This window comes from Artibeus jamaicensis, unplaced genomic scaffold, assembly GCF_021234435.1.
Source record: "Artibeus jamaicensis isolate MK-2021 breed Jamaican fruit bat unplaced genomic scaffold, CSHL_Jam_final contig_558, whole genome shotgun sequence".
Lineage (NCBI taxonomy): Eukaryota > Metazoa > Chordata > Mammalia > Chiroptera > Phyllostomidae > Artibeus > Artibeus jamaicensis.
Window position 1 is genome coordinate 4,715,952 of NW_026521886.1, and position 21,929 is coordinate 4,737,880.

General features: G+C 42.2%; 1 protein-coding gene across 8 annotated transcripts in view; it reads left to right on the plus strand.

Annotated features, from left to right (window-relative positions):
• Positions 1-21,929, plus strand: part of MGLL (monoglyceride lipase) — a 201,363-nt gene that overhangs the window by 170,367 nt on the left and 9,067 nt on the right. For 4 of the 8 annotated variants that reach the window (XM_053670313.1, XM_053670311.1, XM_053670318.1 and 1 more), the window contains 2 exons: positions 4,647-4,736; positions 9,030-9,089. The exons of 2 other annotated variants lie outside the window; for them this stretch is intronic. In XM_053670313.1, the coding sequence (XP_053526288.1) occupies positions 4,647-4,736; positions 9,030-9,089 (150 nt within the window). The remainder of the gene's footprint in view (positions 1-4,646; positions 4,737-9,029; positions 9,090-21,929) is intronic. 2 more of the 8 variants (XM_053670319.1, XM_053670314.1) reach the window with 1 other exon arrangement.

Below are 21,929 nucleotides of genomic sequence, written 5' to 3' on the forward strand. Positions count from 1 at the left end.
CCTGTGTCATGGCTTCCTTTGTCTTCCCTTGGAAATAGGTACAGGGCTCTCATGTCTGACAGTAGAGGCCAAAGAAGTTTATGACAGAAAGCAACAGCAGCCACTCAGGCAACCTGGACAAAACTGATCCTTCTGGGTGTAGAGTATGCCAGGTTCTTTCCATCCCCCACTGCTTCCTTACTACTGGACCTCAAGATCCTCTTCTCTACCTTTCTGTCTTCCTTCATTGCTACAATCAACACTCTTTTGTTTAGTTCTTTCTCCCACCAAGCCACCCTTTTCTCCTTCATCAGACATTAGGGTAATGAAATAAACAAACCCAAAAAGGACAGCACAGGGAGGGGTTCTCTTTTGCAACTATTCAAAGCATTCTTGCCCCTGCATCATTCTTGGATCTTTTGTGGGGAAGAGGCTAAACAACTAATTTTTTCAACTGTGACATGAATTGCCACTCCCTAATTAAGTCCTGTTAGAAATATGGTTTGGAACTTAATGTGCAGGTTTAGAAAAAGAGCTGAGGGTTGGCACCACCCAAATATCTCTTCTGAGACATCTGTGCCCCTCCCCTCCAACCAGTGTGGGTCAGGAATACTCTCTACCCTGGTTGCACATTGGAATCACCTAGGGAGCCTAAAAAAAACACTGATTCCAGGGTCCCAACTCAATTAGAATCTCCCTGTGGGACCTGGGAAGAGGCATTTGTGATGCTTCTCTGAGACACAGCAGCTGCCAGTCCCTCAAATGTCAGAGCACAAACTGATGTCCTAAGGATTCCTGAGATAATGTAGATTCTGATCTGATAGGCCCCACATCCACAGGAGCTGATGGTGCTACTTGTGTAAAAGTCACTGTGAGAGCAGGAAAGCCACAGAATATTAGGAAATGGCAGTCTTCTGGGTAGGTGTGCTACATATACCCCCTAACAATACTCTAACCAAATGGAAAAAAAATAGAATGCTCAAAACAAAGGGCTCTCTTACTGGATGGACAGGTAGAGAGGTAGCCACAGGTTACTTCAAGGGACTCCCTGACTCAAGACACCTTCTTTATTATTTTTTCTCATGGTACCTCTCCTGTGAGGGGTGTGTCCATCTCAGGCCTTTGCATGCATTCTCCCAAGTGTTAACTCATACCCAGGTTTTGATAATCATCTATAGGCTGAGACTTTTCTGTTCTTGGGGTGACATCCTTTAGAATCCAACCATGCAGAATGAAGAACAGTGATATCTGCACAGTGACCCCCTCATCTATATTTGTAATTGAACAACGAGTTCTCATTGCTAGGATGCCAGTGTCTTCCATTACACTCAGCCACTGAAATTGTATCATCATGAGCTTGTCCTTTTAGGGACATTCACCTATCCTGAATCCACCTGCATCAGCTCCCTTAGAGGATTGAGAACAGATGCTGCCCCCCCCACCCTACCCGGACAAGAGTCTTTGTGGTGGGAGACATACAGCTGCAGACATCTACTGGGCCAGCCACTGGCCACCTCCAGTCCTAAGCATGATGTGTCCTTGTTATGTCTCCTCCTGTTTGTGCTTTTAGCAACATGTCATTGGCAGTTGCAGGAGTCCTTACCAGGACTTGGCTTCTTGTACTTGGAAGTGGGTAGTAAGGTGGTCAACTGATCTGCCATTGTTGTGCTTCCTCTAGGGACTAAACCCTTGCATTATTCATTTTGTGCAAAGTAAATACTTCTCCAGAAATGCTCCTTTCTTCACATGAAGCTCTTTTCCTGAAAGAGTCATTTAGCTGCAGAAAGTTCCCCTGTTAAGAGAAAGAAAAGACCACTGACTCAGGGAAAAGACAGAACCAGGTTTTTTCCTATAGTTGTCTCCTGGAGGCAGAGTCCTTCGTGTCTCTCTAGTCCCTCTCACTACTCCCTGTGAAACCAGAGCAAGGATGGTGCCTGCCATAGCATGACCTTTCCTAATTTTTGTTGAACATAACTGTCAGAATTTTCTCCTGGACATAGAGGCCTTGACACTTTTGGATACAAATGTTTGGTTTAAGAAGTGCTGGAACATAGACTCAAAGATGAGGGTAAATTTGCCTCTTCACAAATGGCCAGCACCTGTGTGCCCAGATCCATGCAGAATCAGGTGATGAGCAACAAAACATAAATTGTTAGCAAATGAGAAATCTGCTGGTGGGCTTCAGAGAAATGGAATGGTCCCTGTGTGGTCTCTCTCCTCAGTTCTACTGCAGAGTGAGTACTGAAGTACTATGTCCCTGGCTGTTGTCCATCTCATCTGGAAATGGGTAGGAAGCTGGTTTGCAGAAAAACATCCATGTCCTTGAGAAGGCCATGCCAAACCAGGCAGGCAGACAGGCCAAGTGAAGCAGCAGGGTCTGGAGACTGACAATTGCACAAGGTCTTATCAAACACAATCGCCCACAATTCCTGGGCATGGCAGGGTCACATGTGGAGTAAACCATCAGCCCTTGTGTCTACTCAGGGAGCTATGAGCAGGAGTCATCAAATACAGCAAAATGTCAAGAAGTCAGTTCTACAAACTTTGGGATGCATTAAGTTTTTTTCCTAATAGTGTTGCCCTTGATGGAAGAGATAATCCCTAAAAGTCTACCCTCCTTACACAATTGGAGCCCAGTGAAGGCTATGAGGCTGGTGCCCACTGCCTCTCTATGTACCTTCAGTGTACTTCTTATCTACTGTGTTTTCTCTTTATTACAAATTTTCAACCTTTGAAAGCATAGATACCAACTTCTGAATTTAGGTTCCCAGAGAAGCTTCTAGTTCCTGGAGGTCACAGACATTTGACCCGTGTTTGGAAACACACATATCCTTTCCTTTCATAGTGCTCCCAAAATTCTGAGCCCTTCTGGTTCTGTATTTGTTCATAACCCTGTATTGGCTCTTGAACCTGCCCAATATAGATCACGACCATTCCATGAGGTTTCTGATTGCATGGACCAATTCAAGTGCTAACCTAGTGCTCAGGTTGGATTTCTTTATATTTCTGTGTTACAGATCAGCCCAGAGCCTAGCAGTAGTGCTTGGCACATTGTTAGTAGCAAGTCACTATTCATGGGGTTTACTTGCCTAGACACCAGGCTTGGGGTGCAATGACCTATGATAGTCTCAGAAGGCTGCCATCCTTGCACTGAAAAATGGAGAACTGACCATGTGAATTTCAGAATAGGTGCATGCATGTGTGTTCTTTTAGGAGCAAAGCCCTGCCTGACCCCTGGCAATGTGAGGTTACATCATGCTTGTGCAGCCTGAGGAACAGGACGTTTCATAGCTGTGAGTGTAAAGGGCAGCTGAGCAGTACAGCCGTTGTGTCACCATGTAGAGTATCAGTGCCCGTTGTTCTTGCAGCACTTATAAGTATACTGGATGAGAGAAAGAATAATGAAGGCTAGTAACATAAAGGGAAAGAGTAGCCTCACTCACACCCTTGCCCCCTGTCTAACCGACCACATGGCATGGTGCTGAGCTTCTGTTTTCTTTTCTATTAAGTCAGAATATACCCTTTCCTCACAGCATTTGTGTCAAGATTAAAATACTGGGCACCTACAACTGTCCCCACTACATCAAAAGATTGTTACTCAGTAGATGTTAGTGCCCTGCCTCCCCACCAAGGGTCCTGAGGGACCATCACTTAGTTCCATGACATTCACCCTCAGCATGCACTGAGAATCCACTGTTTGCATGAATTACAAGGTGATTAGAATTACCTTCTATGTGATTCTAACTTCACAGCTCATTTTTGAAATAGCATCTTTCATCCCTGAGTGTCTGTGCACAGTGCAGAAATGAGAACAGTTTCCCTCTATGGGCAGAAGGATGAGATCCAGGTTCATGCTTTTCCTGGGTAAACATCAGATTCAGCAGGAGAAATGGGGTGGGGTGGGGCAGAAAGGCCTGCACCAACCAGAATCAGGTTCAAGTTCAAGGAGCATATACTAAGCACCTACTGTGTGTCTGGTGCTTTTGCACACAGTGGTCCCCCTTAGCAGATAAGGCAACAGAGGCTCAGCTGTAGTCATCTCTCAAGTCCACATATGTGAGGCAGCACAGCCAGGAATCAAGTCAGGCCTCATTCCCTCTGCTACACATCTCCTACTCAGGCTTGGTGACTGTTTTTGTTCCTTTCCACAAAAAAAACGCAATGATGATCAACAGATTCTTTCTGACAGAGCAGGTTCCTTTTGTGCCTTTCAAGGTGTCTAGCTTCACTCTCAGGTGACTGAGATAGTCAGATAGTTAGATAATTCTGCTCCTGCGGTAATTTTTTTAAGATTCCCTGAGAAATGGCTCACACAGAAGAGCTCAGCCAGGCAGCTCCTGAAAATAATTCAAAATAACGACTCATGAGTGATTGTGAGGAAAGCTATCTCACACAGAATCTGGAGCAGGAGAAAAATAGACATGGCATTCCCTCTGTCAACCCTGATGGCTACCTCTCACCCACTCCCCACAAGGATCTATGCCAGACTAACTCAAGGCTGTCTACATGAGAGCAGGGAGAGTCCTGGGGCACTCAGCCTTTGGAAACAAACCTGGCAGATTTTCAGTTTGGGCGTCACTTTTTGTAATTTACTGTAAACTGTCCCGTGGGCAGAGCTGGGCATGGATCCCACTACACTCACACCCTTGTTTTGCCTCCCTGGCTAGGTCCTGGCAGCAAAAGTTCTCAACCTTGTCCTGCCAAACATGTCCCTGGGCCCGATCGATGCCAGCGTGCTCTCTCGGAATAAGACAGAGGTGAGAGTCTTTCTGAAATGAGGGTGGGGATGAGTGGTTAGCTGGGGCTGGTGAGGAGTGAAGGCAGCAGCCCCAGTTGGAAATCCGAGTTTTAGCCCTAGCAGTGGCATTTCGCCACCCTTTTGCCAAGGCTTTGCATGAAGTGATGGGGACATGGAGATGCATGAGATGCCATCTGGCTTCAGAATAGGGAGGAAAGGGATATGTGGTCATGATGCCTGAGCTATACATTAGACATGAAATGGTGCTAACAAGATAAAACTGTGTGTATATCAGCCAAGTCTCTTTTGGTTGTAAGTGAAAGAAACTTAATTCAAAATGGTTTAAGCAAATTTAAAAGTGAAATTTATTGTTGAATATACTAAAGACCTAGGGCATGAGTGGATCCAGGGGCTCAAAAATCTTGTTTACCATTCATTCTCTTCAGGTTTCATATCCCCTGGTTCAGCTTCATTCCTGACCAAACTTTGCCCAAGTGGAGGCAGAGGTGGCCACTGGCAACTTTACATGAGCAACCCCAGTGGGAAAATAGCACCTCTTTCCAATAAAAGTCCCAGGGCTGATTCTTATTGGCTGATTATCCAAGCCTGGGTTATTTGTCCAAGAAAGGGATCAGTGTCAATCCCACACAACTTCATGGACCAAGAGTGGAGGAAAAGTGGTCCAATTGGGATAGCATAGCAAAAGACAGAAGATGGATTTAGGCCAGGCCAAATGGGTTGTGGGAGTGGTGCTGGGCTGAAGGGGGATCAGAAGAAAAGTGTTCTTCAGGTAGAGGGAACTGCATGAGTAATGAGCTCTAGCATGGAGAGAGGACAGCTCATTTGAAAAACACCAGTAATTTGGTTTGACTACAGGTAGGGCAGCAGGTAAGTGTTGAAGGCTAAACTGAGGTCAGATCATGAGGTAACCCATGAACCCCATCTCGTGGGAGTCACTGCCCTGAGAGGAGTATCCTGCAGAGTGGTACTGCCTTCTATAAAAGCTAAATTGAAAGAAAAAAGAAAGAAAGAAAGAAAGAAAGAAAGAAAGAAAGAAAGAAAGAAAGAAAGAAAGAAAGGAAGGAAGGAAGGAAGGAAGGAAGGAAGGAAGGAAGGAAGGAAGGAAGGAAGGAAGAAAGAAAGAAAGAAAGAAAGAAAGAAAGAAAGAAAGAAAGAAAGAAAGAAAGAAAGAAAGAAAGAAAGAAAGAAGGGGGGAGGGAGGGAGGGAGGAAGGAAGGAAGGAAGGAAGGAAGGAAGGAAGGAAGGAAGGGAAAAAGAGAGAGAAAGAGAGAGGGAGAGAGGAAGGGAGGAAGGGAGGAAGGGAGGAAGGAAGGAAGGAAGGAAGGAAGGAAGGAAGGAAGGAAGGAAGGAAGGAAGGAAGGAAGGAGGGAAAAAGAAAAGAAAGAAAGATTAAAAAATAAAACCCAGCCCTGGCTGGTGTAGCTCAGTGGATTGAGCACGGGCCTGCGAACCAGACAATCACGGTTCGATTCCCAGTCAGGGCACATGCCAGGGTTGCAGGCAGGTTCCCTGCAGGCCAGTTCCCAGCAGGGGACGCACGAAAGGCAACCATACATTGATGTTTCTCTCCCTCTCTCCTTCCCTTCCCCTCTAAAGATAAATAAATAAAATCTTTAAAAAAAATTTAAAAAAAAAAACAACCCAGCAACTGGGAAAGAAGACCCAGCAATTGAGAAAGAAGAGGCAAGGTGGCTTTGAGGGAGATAAGCTGGGAGGTTGTGCCATTGGTCAATGTCATTGCCTCTGAGACCAGGCGCAAAGGCCAGCATGGATAAAAGGTCAAGGCCAATAATGTACCTGAGGCACTGGGTCTGAACTGACTCCAAGGCCCCAAATATTGGGATTCAACTACTAAGATGTTCCTCATCTATTAAGATGAACCAACCTATCTGTCTCTGTTTTTGATTGGGCCTTTATGCTCTATACCAGGTGAGTGCTGTTTGCACTCAGGACAGGACAGCCCCAGACAAGCAGACTGAGGCTCTGCAAGATGAGAGAACTTGCCTGAGTCACCCACAGGTTGGACTAACCTGAGTTAGTAGATGGGTGTGGTCCCTAGCCCTTCTCTGTCTGTGGGGACAACACCCCCATGCAGACTTACAGCCAGCGAAGAGGTAGCAACCCTAAGTTTCCGGAAGACACTGGAATTATCTTCAAGATTAAGCAAATCATTTTGTCACTTATCTCCCTCAGTTTCCTATCTTGCCTTAGAAATTTGAAGTCATGAAAGCAGTGGCTTCCTAAAGACCCTGTAAAATAGAATGAGGTACTCTAGCTTTCCCAGGTTTCCTTGGGACTTCAGCAGTTGGACTCTAGTTTTATCATAAAATTTGACCTCCAATGCCTTGACTAGATGGCTCAGTTGGTTGGGGCATCATCCCTATGTGCCAGGGTTGTGGATTCAATCCCTGGTCCAGGCATATACAGAGTCAACTGGTAGGTGCATGGATAGGTAAAGCAACAGGTCAATGTCTCTCTCTTCCCTCTCTCTCTCTCTCAAAAGAAATCAGTAAATATACATTTTTGTAAACATTTGATCTCTTGGCACTCTAAGTCATTTAGAGAGTAGGCAACTAAATGCAAACCATCCCTAATATATAGGAAAGAGACATTTGTTATCAGGGATTAAAACTCACAGTCTTCCAAGGTCAGCAGCTCCTTATGAATCAGGCTGGTAAGAGGCTCTAGGAAGTGATGGGATCTGTGGGGAGCCAGAGGGTATCAGCTCCACTCAAGTCATCTGCATTCTATTTTAACTTAATCTAGTTTTAATACCCACAGTGCCTCCCAAATTCACATCTTGGGGCCAAATGTGACCCAACAGGGCCAAAGAATATTTGAGTAGAGAAAAAAAATTGTACAACTTTAGGACCCAGAAAAACCAAAGGCAAAACACATGCTGCTTAGTTTAAGCCTGATATGAGTTAAACCAACATTAACCCCATTTCACAGATTAGGAAACTGAAGCTCAGAGGTTAAATAACATCCATGGCTGCACAATCAATTAAGGGCAGAGCTGGGATTTGAACCCATTTGATTCAAAGTCCATGGCTGAATGCCTGTTACCAGCTAGTAGTTATGATCATTAAGCTCTTTTTTCTGTTTTGTGGTCCATGCAGCCTGTGCCTGGGGGTCATTGCTCTGAGTGCAGGATTCACTTTGTGATGGGAGTCAGTGAGGGACAGGGGCTTTTCCAACTGCTGGCATCCCCCACAATGGCTCCGGCTCAACTGTGTAGTCCCTAGTAAAACCAATTATTTTTGCAGCAGCTATGCTAGGACAACAATGGGTTAAAAGAAAGACAGAGACCTTGCTTTGAGATCTTTGATAGGAAACATCCAGGTGCAAATCTGAGTCATTTATCTCACCATCTGAAAGTACTTGTACAAAAAGAGAGAGAAAAAAGAGATAATAAAATATTCTAAGCCCTCTTTGTTTAAAAGCAGCAACTCTCAGAGTTTTTATTTTATTTTCAAAATGATGGAAAATTCCGCTGAAGGCTTTAAACACACGTAAGAGTCTGGTGTGAAAATACAGCACACGGGCTCTCCTGGTATACTGGGTTGCATGCCTTCATGTATCAGATTTCTGACTGGTCAGGTAAATATAGTGATTCTTTAGAAACACTAATAAATGTCCCTGCTTGGAAGACTTTGAGGAGAGAGGTGATTAATGGCTGGTCAACACAAAGGCTAAAATCCTATTGGAATGAATAGGAGCAGTGTTTCCATTCCTCAGCAGAGAGAATTTACCCCTCACATGTCCAGCTCCGAGTTTCCCTTTAAACCTTGTGCTGAGCTTTAAAAATAGCAACATCCAGAGGGAAATGTGCTCAGAAAAGGCATCTTCCCAGATCTAACATGGGGTGTTTTACAGCACATCTTTAGCAAAGATATTTCCCATGAAGCCCTACAGCTATAAAAGCCTCAAAAAGAAAAGACACATTTGCCTAACAAGCTTACTAAAAGCAGGCCCTTGGAGGAAGGGTACAGGCTGAGGAGGGTAGAAGGTGGTAGACTCTCTGGAGTTCTCTCTGGGGAAACAGGCTGGTTCTGCCATTCCAATGTCAAAAGCAGGATGTTTGTTTTGGGTTTGCTGTGGCAAGTGCTCTAACAACCCACCCAGAACTGTTAGCATGACACCCTTTACTAGCATCACTTCACAGCTGCCAGCCCTCAGACACACATTCTCCTGGCCTATGTGGCCTCTAGGAGTAATTTTCATAGCACAATCCAATGCACAATGATTGCACCATTCTTCTGTGTCAGACTAGCCCTTTTGTCTCCCACAGCTCCAAGAAGGCAGTCTTGTTACCAGTATTTGCATTTGTGGAAGCTTGGGCCCAGACAAGGCAAGTCACTTACTTGAGGTCACACAGCTACTAAGTAAGGATTTGAGCCTAGACCTCCCTGCTTTGAGCCAAGTGCACTTGGCACTAAAATTCTGGGAACAAAGAAGTCGCTACTCAAGCATTTTTTGTTTGTCTACACATTTACGGTCAGAACACTGGATACTGAGATATTAATCATTCCATCCTCAGAATGTGATGAATCCCTGCCACTCTGAAAAGCCTTGCACGGTCTTAATAGTCATCCAGCCACTGACGCAGGTGATGGTAGGAAAGAGGGGAGCTGCTCAGAGTCTCCCCCTGCCTTCACATCACACCATTGCTAACCACACTGTTGCAAAAGAATGCATTGCTTTCTTTCCGAGCTCCATCCTTTGGCCTGTTTGGCCTGTGAGCTGGGAGGAAGAGATGTTGTGATTCTGAGCACCCATTCAACTGGGGACAATGCAGTGTTTGTATATTGAGGTACTTTTTCTTCTACAACCAAGTCTCTATTCAGTATAAATACTCTGGGATGCCCACTAGGAGTATCCTAGCTTGTTTGTAGCATGCTGGCAGGCTGTATGGTAAGGGCTGAGAGGAGCAACCAACCCCACTTTATTTCATTTCTATAAGTGGGTGCCACCCCATACACCACCAATTGTTCGATATGTGCCGGTGTCAAGAATTAGGCCCCCTGCTCCCCAGTTACTTGCAGGTCTCCCACCCACATGCGAGTAGGCCACCTCTGCCCATTGCCCTCAAAGGCTCCTTCCAAGTCTTGGAAAACTCAGTCACACTGAGGCTTTTTGCTAATTATAACAACAGCTAAAGGGATGCTGGGAAGATGGTGACAGAGTAGGATGGAGCAGATTCTAGCTCCCGTACTCATGGGTGAAAATCATGGCAGATCTATAGAGAAACAGCACAATAAACCATCGGTTACCCAGCATTTATGAAATTAAAAGACCAGAGACTGTGACCGACGCTGAAACACCAGACAGCAGCAGAGTCAGCTACGGGAGCTGGGACACAGCACCTGAGCCGCCGCCATAGCAACGGGCCTGGGAGCCGGGGAGTCAGCTATGGGAGCCATACACTCCAAGTCCCTGTGACGAACCTGGGCACCAGGGGAGTCAGCTACAGGAGCCGGGACATTCTCGGCCACTGTGCTGCTGCCATAGTGATGGGACTGGATGCCAGGGAGTTAGGTACGGGAGCTGGGACACTAGAGGCCCCTGTGCCACTGCCACAGAGACGGGCATGGGCACCGGGGAGTCAGGTACGAGAGCTGGGACACTCCAGGCCCCTGTGACAGGCCTGGGCATCAGAGGAGTCAGCTACGGGAGTTGGGACACTCTCGGGCCCTGTGCCCCTGCCATAGCGATGGGACTGGGTGCTGGGGAGTCAGCTGCAGGAGCTGGGACACTCAGCAGTGGTAGGCAACCAGTGTGGGGACAAGCTCAAGGACCAGCGTGAGAGTAGGTGGAGGCGGAGAACATCAAGATACCTGAAGGAGTCTGCACCACTGAACTTCACAGGTATCATACCGCAGAAGGTCACACCATAAACCCAGGGAGTCAGAACAGGTCAACTTTAGAAGCTGAGACTAACAAGAAGAATCTCAAACAATGGGAAGACAAATAAGCAATCCCCAAATGAAAGAAAGAGCAGAAACTTCAGAAAGAATATTAGATGAAATACAGCCTAATCAACTATCAGATAGTGAATTCAAAGCACTGGTTTTCACGAAGTTCAAAGAGCTCACAATGAGCTATCAGAAACTACATGAAAACTACAATGATCTCTCTGCAAACTACAGCAACATGAAAAAAAGAATTAGAAACTATCAGCACGGGAAAAGAGGAACTGAAGAATACAATTTCCAAATTGAATAACACAGTAGATAGTTTCAAAAGTAGGATAGATGAGGCGGAGGATTGGATTAGTGAGTTGGAGGACAGAGTAGAAAGCATCTCACAGAAAGAGCAAGAAAATGAAAAGAGGCTCAGAAAGAATGTCGAGGGATTAAGAGAAATGCAAGACAAAATGAAACATAATAATATCCAAATAATAGAAATACCAGAAGGAGAAGAAGAAGAACAAGGGATAGAAAACCTAGTTGAAAGAGTAATGAGAGAACATTGCCCTAATTTGATGAGAGAAAAAGTCTCACAGATCCAGGAATCACAGAGAGTCCCAATAAAGAGGAACCCAAGGAGGCCAACTTCAAGACACATCATCATCAAAATGGCAAAATTCCAAGACAAAGAGAGAATCTTAATGGCAGCAAGGGAGAAGAAAGAAGTAATATACAAGGGAGCCCCAATAAGGTTAGCTACTGACTTCTCACTGGAAACACTCCAGGCAAGAAGAGAATGGCAAGAAATATTCCAAGTAATGAGAACCAGAGGTTTACAACCAAGGCTACTTTACCCAGCAAGGCTCTCAATCAACATAGAAGGCCAAATAAAGAGCTTCCAAGACAAAAGAAGTCTAAAAGAATAAGCCTCCACCAAACCAGCTCTACAAGAAATACTAAAAGGACTGCTTTAAGGGAAGGAATGAAAAGAGGGAGACAGAGAGGAACACAGGTACAAAAATGGCAATGATTAAGTACCTATCAAGAATAACCTTAAATGTAAATGGATTAAATGCTCCAATCAAAAGACACAGAATAGCTCAATGAATGAGAAAGCATGACCCACACATATGCTGCCTACAAGAGACCCACCTCAGGACAAAAGACCATCACAGACTAAAAGTGAAAGGCTGGAAACAAGTTTTCCAAGCAAACGGACAAGAAAAAAAAAAGCTGGGGTAGCAATTATCATATCGGACAAAATAGACTTCAAAAAAGGGCCATAAAGAAGGTCACTTCATTATACTCAAGGGAAGAATCCACCAAGAAGACATTAACATCATAAATATATATGTACCCAACATAGGGGCACCCAAATATATCAAGAAAATCTTAGAGGACTTCAAGAAAGATATTGACAGCAACACAATTATACTAGGGGATTTGAACACCCCACTATCAAAAATGGACAGATCTTCCAAACAAAATATCAACAAAGATATGGCAGCATTAAACAACACCCTTGATGAAATGGACCTAACTGATATATATAGAGCCCTTCATCCCAAAGAAGCTAAATACACATTCTTTTCAAATGCACATGGAACATTTTCAAAGATAGACCACATGATAGGACACAAAACCAGCCTCAAAAAATTCAAGAAAATTGAAATCATACCAAGCATCTTCTCTGACCACAAGGGACTGAAATTGGAAACCAATCCCAAAGAAAAAAACCCAAAACACCCAAAATGATGGAGACTGAATGGTATGCTATTAAACAACGAATGGGTCAAGAATGAAATTAGGGAAGAAATCAAAACGTTTCTGGAACAAATGAAAATAATCTCACAACAACCCAAAACTTATGTGACACAGCCAAGGCAGTCCTGAGAGGGAAGTTTATAGCAATACAGGCCTACCTAAAGAAGATAGAAACATTTCAAACAAACAACATAACCCTATGCCTGCAAGAACTTGAGGAACAACAACAAAGACAGTCCAGGGCAAGCAGAAGGAAGGAAATAACCAAGATTAGAGCAGAATTAAATGACATCAAAACTAAAAGCACAATTTTAAGGATCAATGAATCCAGGAGTTGGTTCTTTGAGAAGATAAACAAAATAGACAAGCCTTTAAGTAGGCTCATCAAGAAAAGAAGAGAGAGGACACAAATAAACACAATCAGAAACGAAAGAGTAGACATTACAACTGATACCACAGAAATAGAAAGGATTGTAAGAAATTACTAGTATGCCAAGAAATTTGAAAATCTCAGGGAAATAGACACATTTCAAAAAAAAAAACACCATATTCTAAAACTCAGTGAAAAAGAAGCAGAAAATCTGAACACACCAATAACAGCAAAAGAAATTGAAGCAGTAATCAAAAAACTCCCATCACACAAAAGCCCTGGACCAGATGGTTTCACAGGGGAATTCTACAAAGCATTTAAGGAAGAGCTAACCCCTATTCTCCACAGACTATTCCAAAAAATCCAGAAGGATGGAAAACTCCCAAATTCTTTATGAAGCCAGCATCATCCTAATTCCAAAACCAGACAGAGCACAACAAAGAAAGAAAACTTCAGGCCAATATCGTTGATGAACATAGACGCTAAAAATCTTCAACAAAATATTGGCAAATCGCATCCAACAATATATCAAAAAGATCATACACCATCACCAAGTGGGATTCATCCCAGGGATGCAAGGATGGTTCAATATTCACAAATCAGTAAATGTAATATATCACATAAACAAAAGCAAAGACAAAAACCAAACGATCATATCAATAGACGCTGAAAAAGCCTTTGATAAGGTACAACACCCATTTATGATAAAAACACTCAGCAAAGTGGGAATACAGGGAGCATTCCTCAATATAATAAAGGCCATATATGAGAGACCTACAGCCAACATCATACTCAATGGGCAAAAACTAGAAGCTTTTCCACTAAGATCAGGAACAAGACAAGGATGTCCACTTTCAGCACTTCTATTCAATATAGTATTGAAAGTTTTAGCCACAGCAATCAGGCAAGAAAAGGAAATAAAAAACATCTAAACAGGAAAAGAGGAAGCAAAACTGTCACTGTTTGCAGATGACATGGTAGTGTACATGGAAAATCCATAGACTCTACCCCAAAACTGCTCGACCTAATTAATGAAGTTGGCAAAACAGCTGGTTACAAAGTCAATATCCAGAAATCAAAGGCATTTTTGTATACAAACAATGAATCAGCAGAAGCAGAAATCAAGGAAAAAATTCCATTTGATATAGCAAAAAGAAAAATAAAATATCTGGGAATAAACCTAACTAAGGAGGTAAAAGACCTATATGCAGAAAACTACACAGCCCTGAAGAAAGAAATCAAGGAAGACACAAACAATGGAAACATATACGTTGTTCATGGATTGGGAGAATTAATATCATCAAAATGTCCATACTACCCAAAGCGATATACAGATTCAATGCAATACCTATTAAAGTACCAATGGCATATTTCACAGACATAGAACAAACACTTCAAAAATTTATATGGAACCATAAATGAGCCTGAATAGCAGCTGCTATTTTGAGAAAGACAAAGTAGGAGGTGACACAATACCTGATATCAAACTGTATTACAAGGCCACTGTAATCAAAACAGCCTGGTACTGGCATAAACACAGGCACATAGACCAATGGAACAGAAGGGAGAGCCCAGAAATCAACCCAACTCTCTACAGTCAATTAATATTTGACAAAGGGGGCAGTAACATAAAATGGAGTAAACATAGCCTCTTCAACAAATGGTGTTGGGAGAACTGGACAGCTACGTGCAAAAAAATGAAACTTGAGCACCAACTTACACCATACACCAAAATAAATTCAAGGTGGATAAAAGACTTAAATGTAAGCCATGACACCATTAAAGTTCTAGAGGAGAATATTGGCAGGAAAATCTCAGATATTTCATGCAGCAACATTTTTACTGATATGTCCCCTAGAGCAAGGAATATAAAGGAAAGATAAACAAATGGGATCTCATGAAAATTAAAAGTTTCTGTGTGGCTAAAGAAAACAGTATTAAATTAAAAAGACAACCAACTGTATGGGAAAACATATTTGCCAATGATACCTCAGACAAAGGTTTAATCTCCAAAATATACAAAGAACTTACATGACTCCAGCTCTAAGAAGACAACCGACCCAATTAAAAAATGGGAAAAGGACCTGAACAGACACTTCTCCAAGGAGGACATACAGAACATCCAGAGACACATGAAGAGATGCTCAATATAGCTAGCTATCAGAGAAATGCAAATTAAAACCACAATGAGATACCACTTTACACCAGTCAGGATGGCTATCATAAACAAAGCAACCAACAACCAATGTTGGAGAGGTTGTGGGGAAAAGCGGTCCTTAGTTCACTGTTGGTGGGAGTGCAGACTGGTACAACCATTATGGAAAACAGTATGGAATTTTCTCAGAAAAATAAAAATCGACCTGCCTTTTGACCCAGCAATTCCACTGCTAGGATTATATCCTAAGAATCCTAAAACATCAATATCAAAGAACCTATGCACCACAATGTTCATAGCAGCACAATTTACAATAGCCAAGAGTTAGAAGCAACCTAGGTGCCCATCAGTAAATGAATGGATCAAAAAATTGTGATACATATACACAATGGAATTCTATGCAGCAGAGAGAAAGAAGGAGCTCCTACCCTTTGCACAACATGGATGAAACTGGAAAGCATTATGCTGAGTGAAATAGGCCAGGTGTTGAAAGACAAATACCATATGATCTCACCTTTAACAGGAAGCTAAACAACAAAACAAACAAGCAAGCAGAATAAAAACAAAGACACTGAAATAGAGAACAAGGGGACAGTGACCAGAGGGGTGAGGGAAGGGAATTTAAGGGGGAAAAAGGGGAGGGATTTGGAGGAACCAATATGAAGGACACAGGGATGAGAACTAAGGGGGGTGGAAATGGTAGGGAGGGGGGTAGCACGGGGTGGGGGGGCTGGGATGAGAGAAATAGACAAAAAATTGTACTTGAAAAATAACTAAATAAAATTAATTAAAAAAAATAAGCACAGCTAAAGATAGGCCCCAGCCTCCCCTCTCTCCCCAGGACATAGCCTCCTACAGCAGTTTCCTCCAAGATCTGGTTATTAGCTTCCCAGTGTTTCTGGTTTGGTTAGCCAATTTTATTTTGTTACTTTCCATCAATCATATTGTTACCAAATCACCTCCCAAAATTCAGGTTTGTGTATCTGATGCACTAGTAAGCCAAAACATTGATATATCACTGGCTGGAGAAAGAGAAAGATTTGTTCAATTTGGCCAAAGCCAGAGGACGAGAGAGCAAGATCTTTCAAATCTGTCTACATCATAAAGCTAAAGTAGGGAGTTTTTATGCAACTAGGGAGTGGGGAAGAGGGAGTTCTAGGGAACTGAGAAAGAAATCTGTGTTTCTTTAGTAACAGATAACGTTTTGTGCAGCCAGCCTTCTGGGCAGCAGCAGCTGGTCCTAGCTACCTTGGAGACATTCTTTCCTTCTGCAAAACAAACTCATAAATTCTCCTTGTGGCCCTGAAGTTATCTTTTGCTGCTAACAATGAAACAGCACATCAACAACACAAAATTATATTGTAAAAACAAAGGGTGCGGGGTTGAAGAATCAAGATTCTTCAAAGTGTCTCATAATTGTATATCAGTGACATTATCTCTAAAGCAAAAAGAAGAAACTAGACATCTTGTGACTATTACTGTTGTTTAAGCTATCATTGTTTTGTGCTTAACTAACTATATTTTTCTATTATCTCAAGCAAAGTATAATTTTAAACACTTCTCCTGGAACTTGCTGTAGGCAGCCTTTCAGAACATGGCTAACATACTTTCTTAATGTTTGACTATAAGGTATATGACAATCAATTAAAACATTTAATTAAAGCCTATACCTCCAGATTCTATGATCTAGAATTGAAACATGTTTACTGTTGACGGTTGGTTTCAGTAGCTCATACACCCCATATGAGATTTGTCTGTTTGAGGCTGCTGTAATTTACCAATGACCTAAAAACATAACAAGTCATTAGAATGTTTCTTGGAGTGTATAGCTTCATATGGGACAACTGGCAAATGGGTCTGCCTTGGTCTTGTGCCCTGCAAAGTGGGGTCCATTGGTCTTCCTACCTCCTTCCTCCAGATGTTTCCTGCTCCTAACCCTCCTCCTCTGACTCTGGAAGAAGCAGCTCTGATCAAATGAGAGGCAGGTCCCTGAAATCAGTGACTTTAAATAGCAACAAAAAAGTCAGTGACTCTGTAGAGAGACTGTCAGGGGTAATCCCAACTGCCAGCCTGACCCCAAGACAGAATGAAGCATTCTTCCTGCCCCACAGGCCGAGCTAAGCTTTCCATCCAAATACTTTTGCATGGTTGAAGAAGAAGGAGGCTACACACTTGGCTATGTTCACATAGGAACACAGCCTGGGCAAAGCTCTCTTGAAGATGTCATTGAATTAAACCCTCATTTACATGAGGATCCAATGCAATGGACTTGCCAAGGCTTGAATAAGTGGCTAAGCCAGACACAAGCCCCAAACAGGCCTCTGACCACAGTGTACTACAGGATCTCCCTCCCACAAGCCTGCCTAAGGGATGTATGGCTCCTCCTAGAAAAGAAAATCAAAATAAAAAATGAAAAAGCTGAAATTGTGGGTAAAGGAGAGGTCAAAGTCAGTCACCAGCTTTTCCGTCCAACTTAACTGTGGAAATTTTCAAACCTATAGAAAAGTTGACACGATCATACAATGCATACCCATATACTCCTCTTAAGATTCATCAATTGAAAATACTCTGCAATACTTTATCTATGCTTAAAAATGAAAATATCAATATAGATGTAGATTTCAAATCTTTTAAAATTTATTCTGGTAAGAGATACAGAACATAAGATTTGTCATCTTAATTATTTTTAGGTGTTCAGTTCAGTGGCATTAAGTATATTCACATTGTTGTGCAACCTCACCACCATCCATCTCCAGAACTTTTCCATGTTCCCAAACTGAAATTCTGTGTCCATTAAACATGGTCTTCCCACCTCCCCTCCGCCAGCCTCTGGCAACCCCAATTTTGCTTTCTGTCTCCATGAATTTAACTATTCTAGGTGCCTCATATAAGTGTAATCATACAGTCTTTGTCCTTTTTTTCCTTTTAAGCATAATGTCCCCTAGGTTCATACATGTTATAGCATGTGTCAGAATTTCCTTCATTTTCAAGACTAAATAATATTCCATTGTATGGCTAGAGAACATTTTCTTTATCCATTCATCCTGTTGATGGACACCTGGAGTGCTTCCACCTCTTGGCAACTGTGAACAATGATTCTGTGAACATGGGTGTGCAATATCTCTTCAAGACCCTGCTTTCATTTCCTTTGAGTTTATACATAGAAGTGGGATTGCCTGATCATTTTAATTTGCATTTTCCTAATGATTACTGATATTGAGCATCTTTTTACAAGTTTATTGGCCATTGACCACTGATATTTCTTCATTGGAGAAATGTCTACTAAACACTTTGTCCATTTTTTAATCAGGTTGTTTGATTTTTTTATTGTTGAGTTGTAGAAGTTCTTTATATATTCTGGACATAAACTCCTTATGATATGTATGATTTGCAAATATTTTCCCCATTATATAGGTTGTTTTTTCACTCTGTTGATGGTATTCTTTGATGTGAAAAATGTTTTCATTTTGGTGAAATTTTATCTAATTTCAATTTATCTAATTTTTCCTTTTGTTGCTGAATTGAATGTGATTAAGTGGATATATTATGTTGGCTGAATCTTTTAAAAATATTTTTTATTTTATTTTTTAAAGAGAGGGGCAGGGAGGGAGAAAAAGAGGGAGAGAAACTTAGATGTGTGAGAGAAACATCTATTGGTTGCCTCTTGCACACCCTCACCTGGGAACCTGGCCCTCAACCCAGGCATGTGCCCTGATGGGGAATCCAAATGGCAACCCTTTGGTGCTCAGGCTGGTGCTCAACCCACTGAGCCACACCAGCCAGGGCAAAACCTTTTAAAACTAAGTTGCGTACACCATGATTCTTAACTCAGCCTGTGCTGCTCAAGAGAAGGAACCCAGAATAAAGGCTTTCATACATATAACCCAATAACATTATCACATTCTGAAAAAGTAGCAATAATTCTGTATTACTTTCTATCTAGTTCATAGTTCATATTTCCTTAGTTGTCAACAACTTTTAAGACTTGAGATCACATGATCTTGCTGTGTGTGACCCTCAATTATGCAAGTGGTTCTGCAAGATCCCAGTAATTCGCCTTTTTTCTTTTTTATTTATGTTTAAGTATATTTTATTGATTATGCTACTACAGTTGTCCCATTTTTTCTGCCCTTTATCCACATCTGCCCTAAACCCCTCCTCCCTCTATATTCCCCAACCCTCTTAGTTCATGCCCATTGGTCATACATACAAGTTCTTTGGCTTCTCCATTTCCTATACTATTCTTAACCTCCCCTGTCTATTTTCTACCTACCATTTATGCTTCTTATTCCCTGTACCTTTTTCCCATTTTCCCCCACTTGTCCTCCCAGCTGCTAACCCTCCGTGTGATTTCCTATCTATGATTCTGTTCCTGTTCTAGTTGTTTGCTTAGTTTGTTTTTGTTTTTTTAGGTTCAGTTGTTGATAGTTGTGAGTTTGTTGTCATTTTACTGTTCGTAGTCTTGATCTTCTTCCTTTTCCTAGATAAGTCCTTTTAACATTTCATGTAATAAGGGCTTGGTAATGATGAACTCCTCTAACTTTACCTCATCTGGGAAGCACTTTATCTGCCCTTCCATTCTAAATGATAGCTTTGCTGGATAGAGTAATCTTGGATATAGGTTCTTGCCTTTCATGACTTTGAATACTTCTTTCCAGCCCCCTTGCCTATAAGGTTTTTTTTTTTTTTTTTGAGAAATCAGCTGATAGTCTTATGGACACTCCTTTGTAGGTAACTATCTCTTTTTCCCTTGCTGCTTTTAAGATTCTCTCCTTATCTTTAATCTTGGGTAACTTGATTATAATGTGCCTTGGTGTTTCCTCCTTGGGTCCAATTTCTTTGGTACTTTCTGGACTTCCTGGAAGTCTATTTCCTTCACCAGACTGGGGAAGTTTTTCTTCATTATTTTCTCAATAAGTTTTCAATTTCTTGGTCTTCCTCTTCTCATTCTGAAACCCCTATTATTTACATCTTGGAGTACTTAAAGTTGTCCCAGATGTTCCTAAGCCTCTCCTCAATTTTTCTGAATTCATGTTTCTTTATCCTCTTCTGGTTGGATGTTTATTTCTTCCTTTTGTTTCAAATTGTTGATTTGAGTTCTGGTTTCCTCTCTTTCCTTCCAGGGAACTTTTGGTTCCCTATGTATTTTTCTTTATTTCACTTTGGGTAGCCTTCATTTCTTGGTTCATTTTGCAACCAAGCTCAATCAATTCTGTAGCATCCTGATTACCAGTGCTTTGAATCTGTATCTCACAGGTTGTCTATCTCATAGGAGAGAATTTTTAATCATCCAAGCCTTTCCACAACAAATTGCCATTAAAAACAAAGGTAGGAAATGAAGATACTGTCTCTGCAGACATGTCCATTTATTGTAGGGTCCCCACAGTTTCTAGATTTCACAGAGATCACTTGGGTAGAATCACTTGTGCACTCTCTCCAATATGTCAGAGAAGGCTATCTGATTCCCCTGTGATAAAAATAGGTGGATTAAGAAAGATTTAAACAGTGGAGGAGGGAGATGGGAATCCTGGGATGGGGTCCAAAGCACAGGTAGAAGTGTGAGGCTTCCATAGGAAAAGGAAGGGTATTGGAGGGAAGGAGGATCAGGAACACCCAGTTGTGGATACATGTAGGTACCTGAAGGGAAAATGCGGGAGATTAGACTTGCTAGGCTATATTTTTTGTGAAGTGGTAAACAATATCATGTGAGGAGGGCACTTACCTGCCTGTGTCCAGAAGGGTGCTCCCAACCCCTTCTGGAAGGGTGGCAACCTGTGGGAACCACTAAATCATTTCACTCTCTGTCAGGCCTAGATGTTCCTGGTCCTCACCAAGGACCCATTCCTTTCTTTTCTGAGGAGTGCCACCTCCATGGCTCCTGGCTATCTATGAGTCCATAGGACTCACCTTTACTTCTCTTCTCTAGACAGGTAGCATGGCATAATGAATGGTTTAAAATGCTGAATGTGGAGCCCAGCTGCCTAGGTTTTTATCCTAGCTCCATCTTTTATGTTGTAACCTTGGATGGATCACTTAGCCTCTCTGAGACACTCTTCTAATGTATAAAATGATTATAATAACAGTAGTACCTACAATGAGTTCCCATGAAGATTCGATAAGCAAATACAAGTGCTTGACACCACATGTGGTACATAATTAAGGGCTCAGTGTGTTTGTTATTTTAAATATTACTTTAATTAAGTATGTAATTTTACATTTCATCACAGAACAGCTTTTTAAAAATGTGTCAAGGGATTTGACTGTAGGGTTGGTGCCTAGATTTTGCTCAACCAAGTTAAGACAACTCCCAGCTGTAGATTGTAGCTATATTCACTTTGCTTTAGGGCAGTTTCTTTCCCACAGAGAGATAGTGTTCAATATCAGAAGCCCAGCTGGCATGTTCCTGGCTGGCAAGTTCAATCTTGCTGGGAGCTCTCAGAGGCGTAGAAAACAGTGAAGGTACTAGACAATTGCTAAAATATACACAGGAGGCCAGGAAATTATTCACAACCTATGAAATTTAAAACCCAAGAGGAACCTTCAAGGTCACAGAAGGACTAAAAGGCTTCACCTAAGGTTATGTGACTCAAGATCTATAAGGGAGAGAGGCCTCCAGTGTAGAGTGGCTCTCCTCCTCTTGTTCCCAGTGTCAGGTTCAGATGCACCGCACACATCATTAACCTCACTATGAGACCAGACACGGGGCTTGACACTGCATCTACATCATCTTTTTTAATCTCCCTAGAGTCCTCTGAAACATTTCTACTATCACTCCCATTTCACAAATGAGCCAACTGAGTTTAGGAGAAAAGAGCCACGTCCAGATCGTGGCTGGGAAGTATCAGGGATGGGTGCTCCTCACTCTTCTGATATCCTTCATATTGTCAGTTGATCCCTCCCCTCAAGATATAAAACTTCAAATCTCAGCCAGTGGAGGTACTCCCAGAGGTCAGTTATCTGAAGCAAAGATGTAGTGACTTGGACCTGGACCCA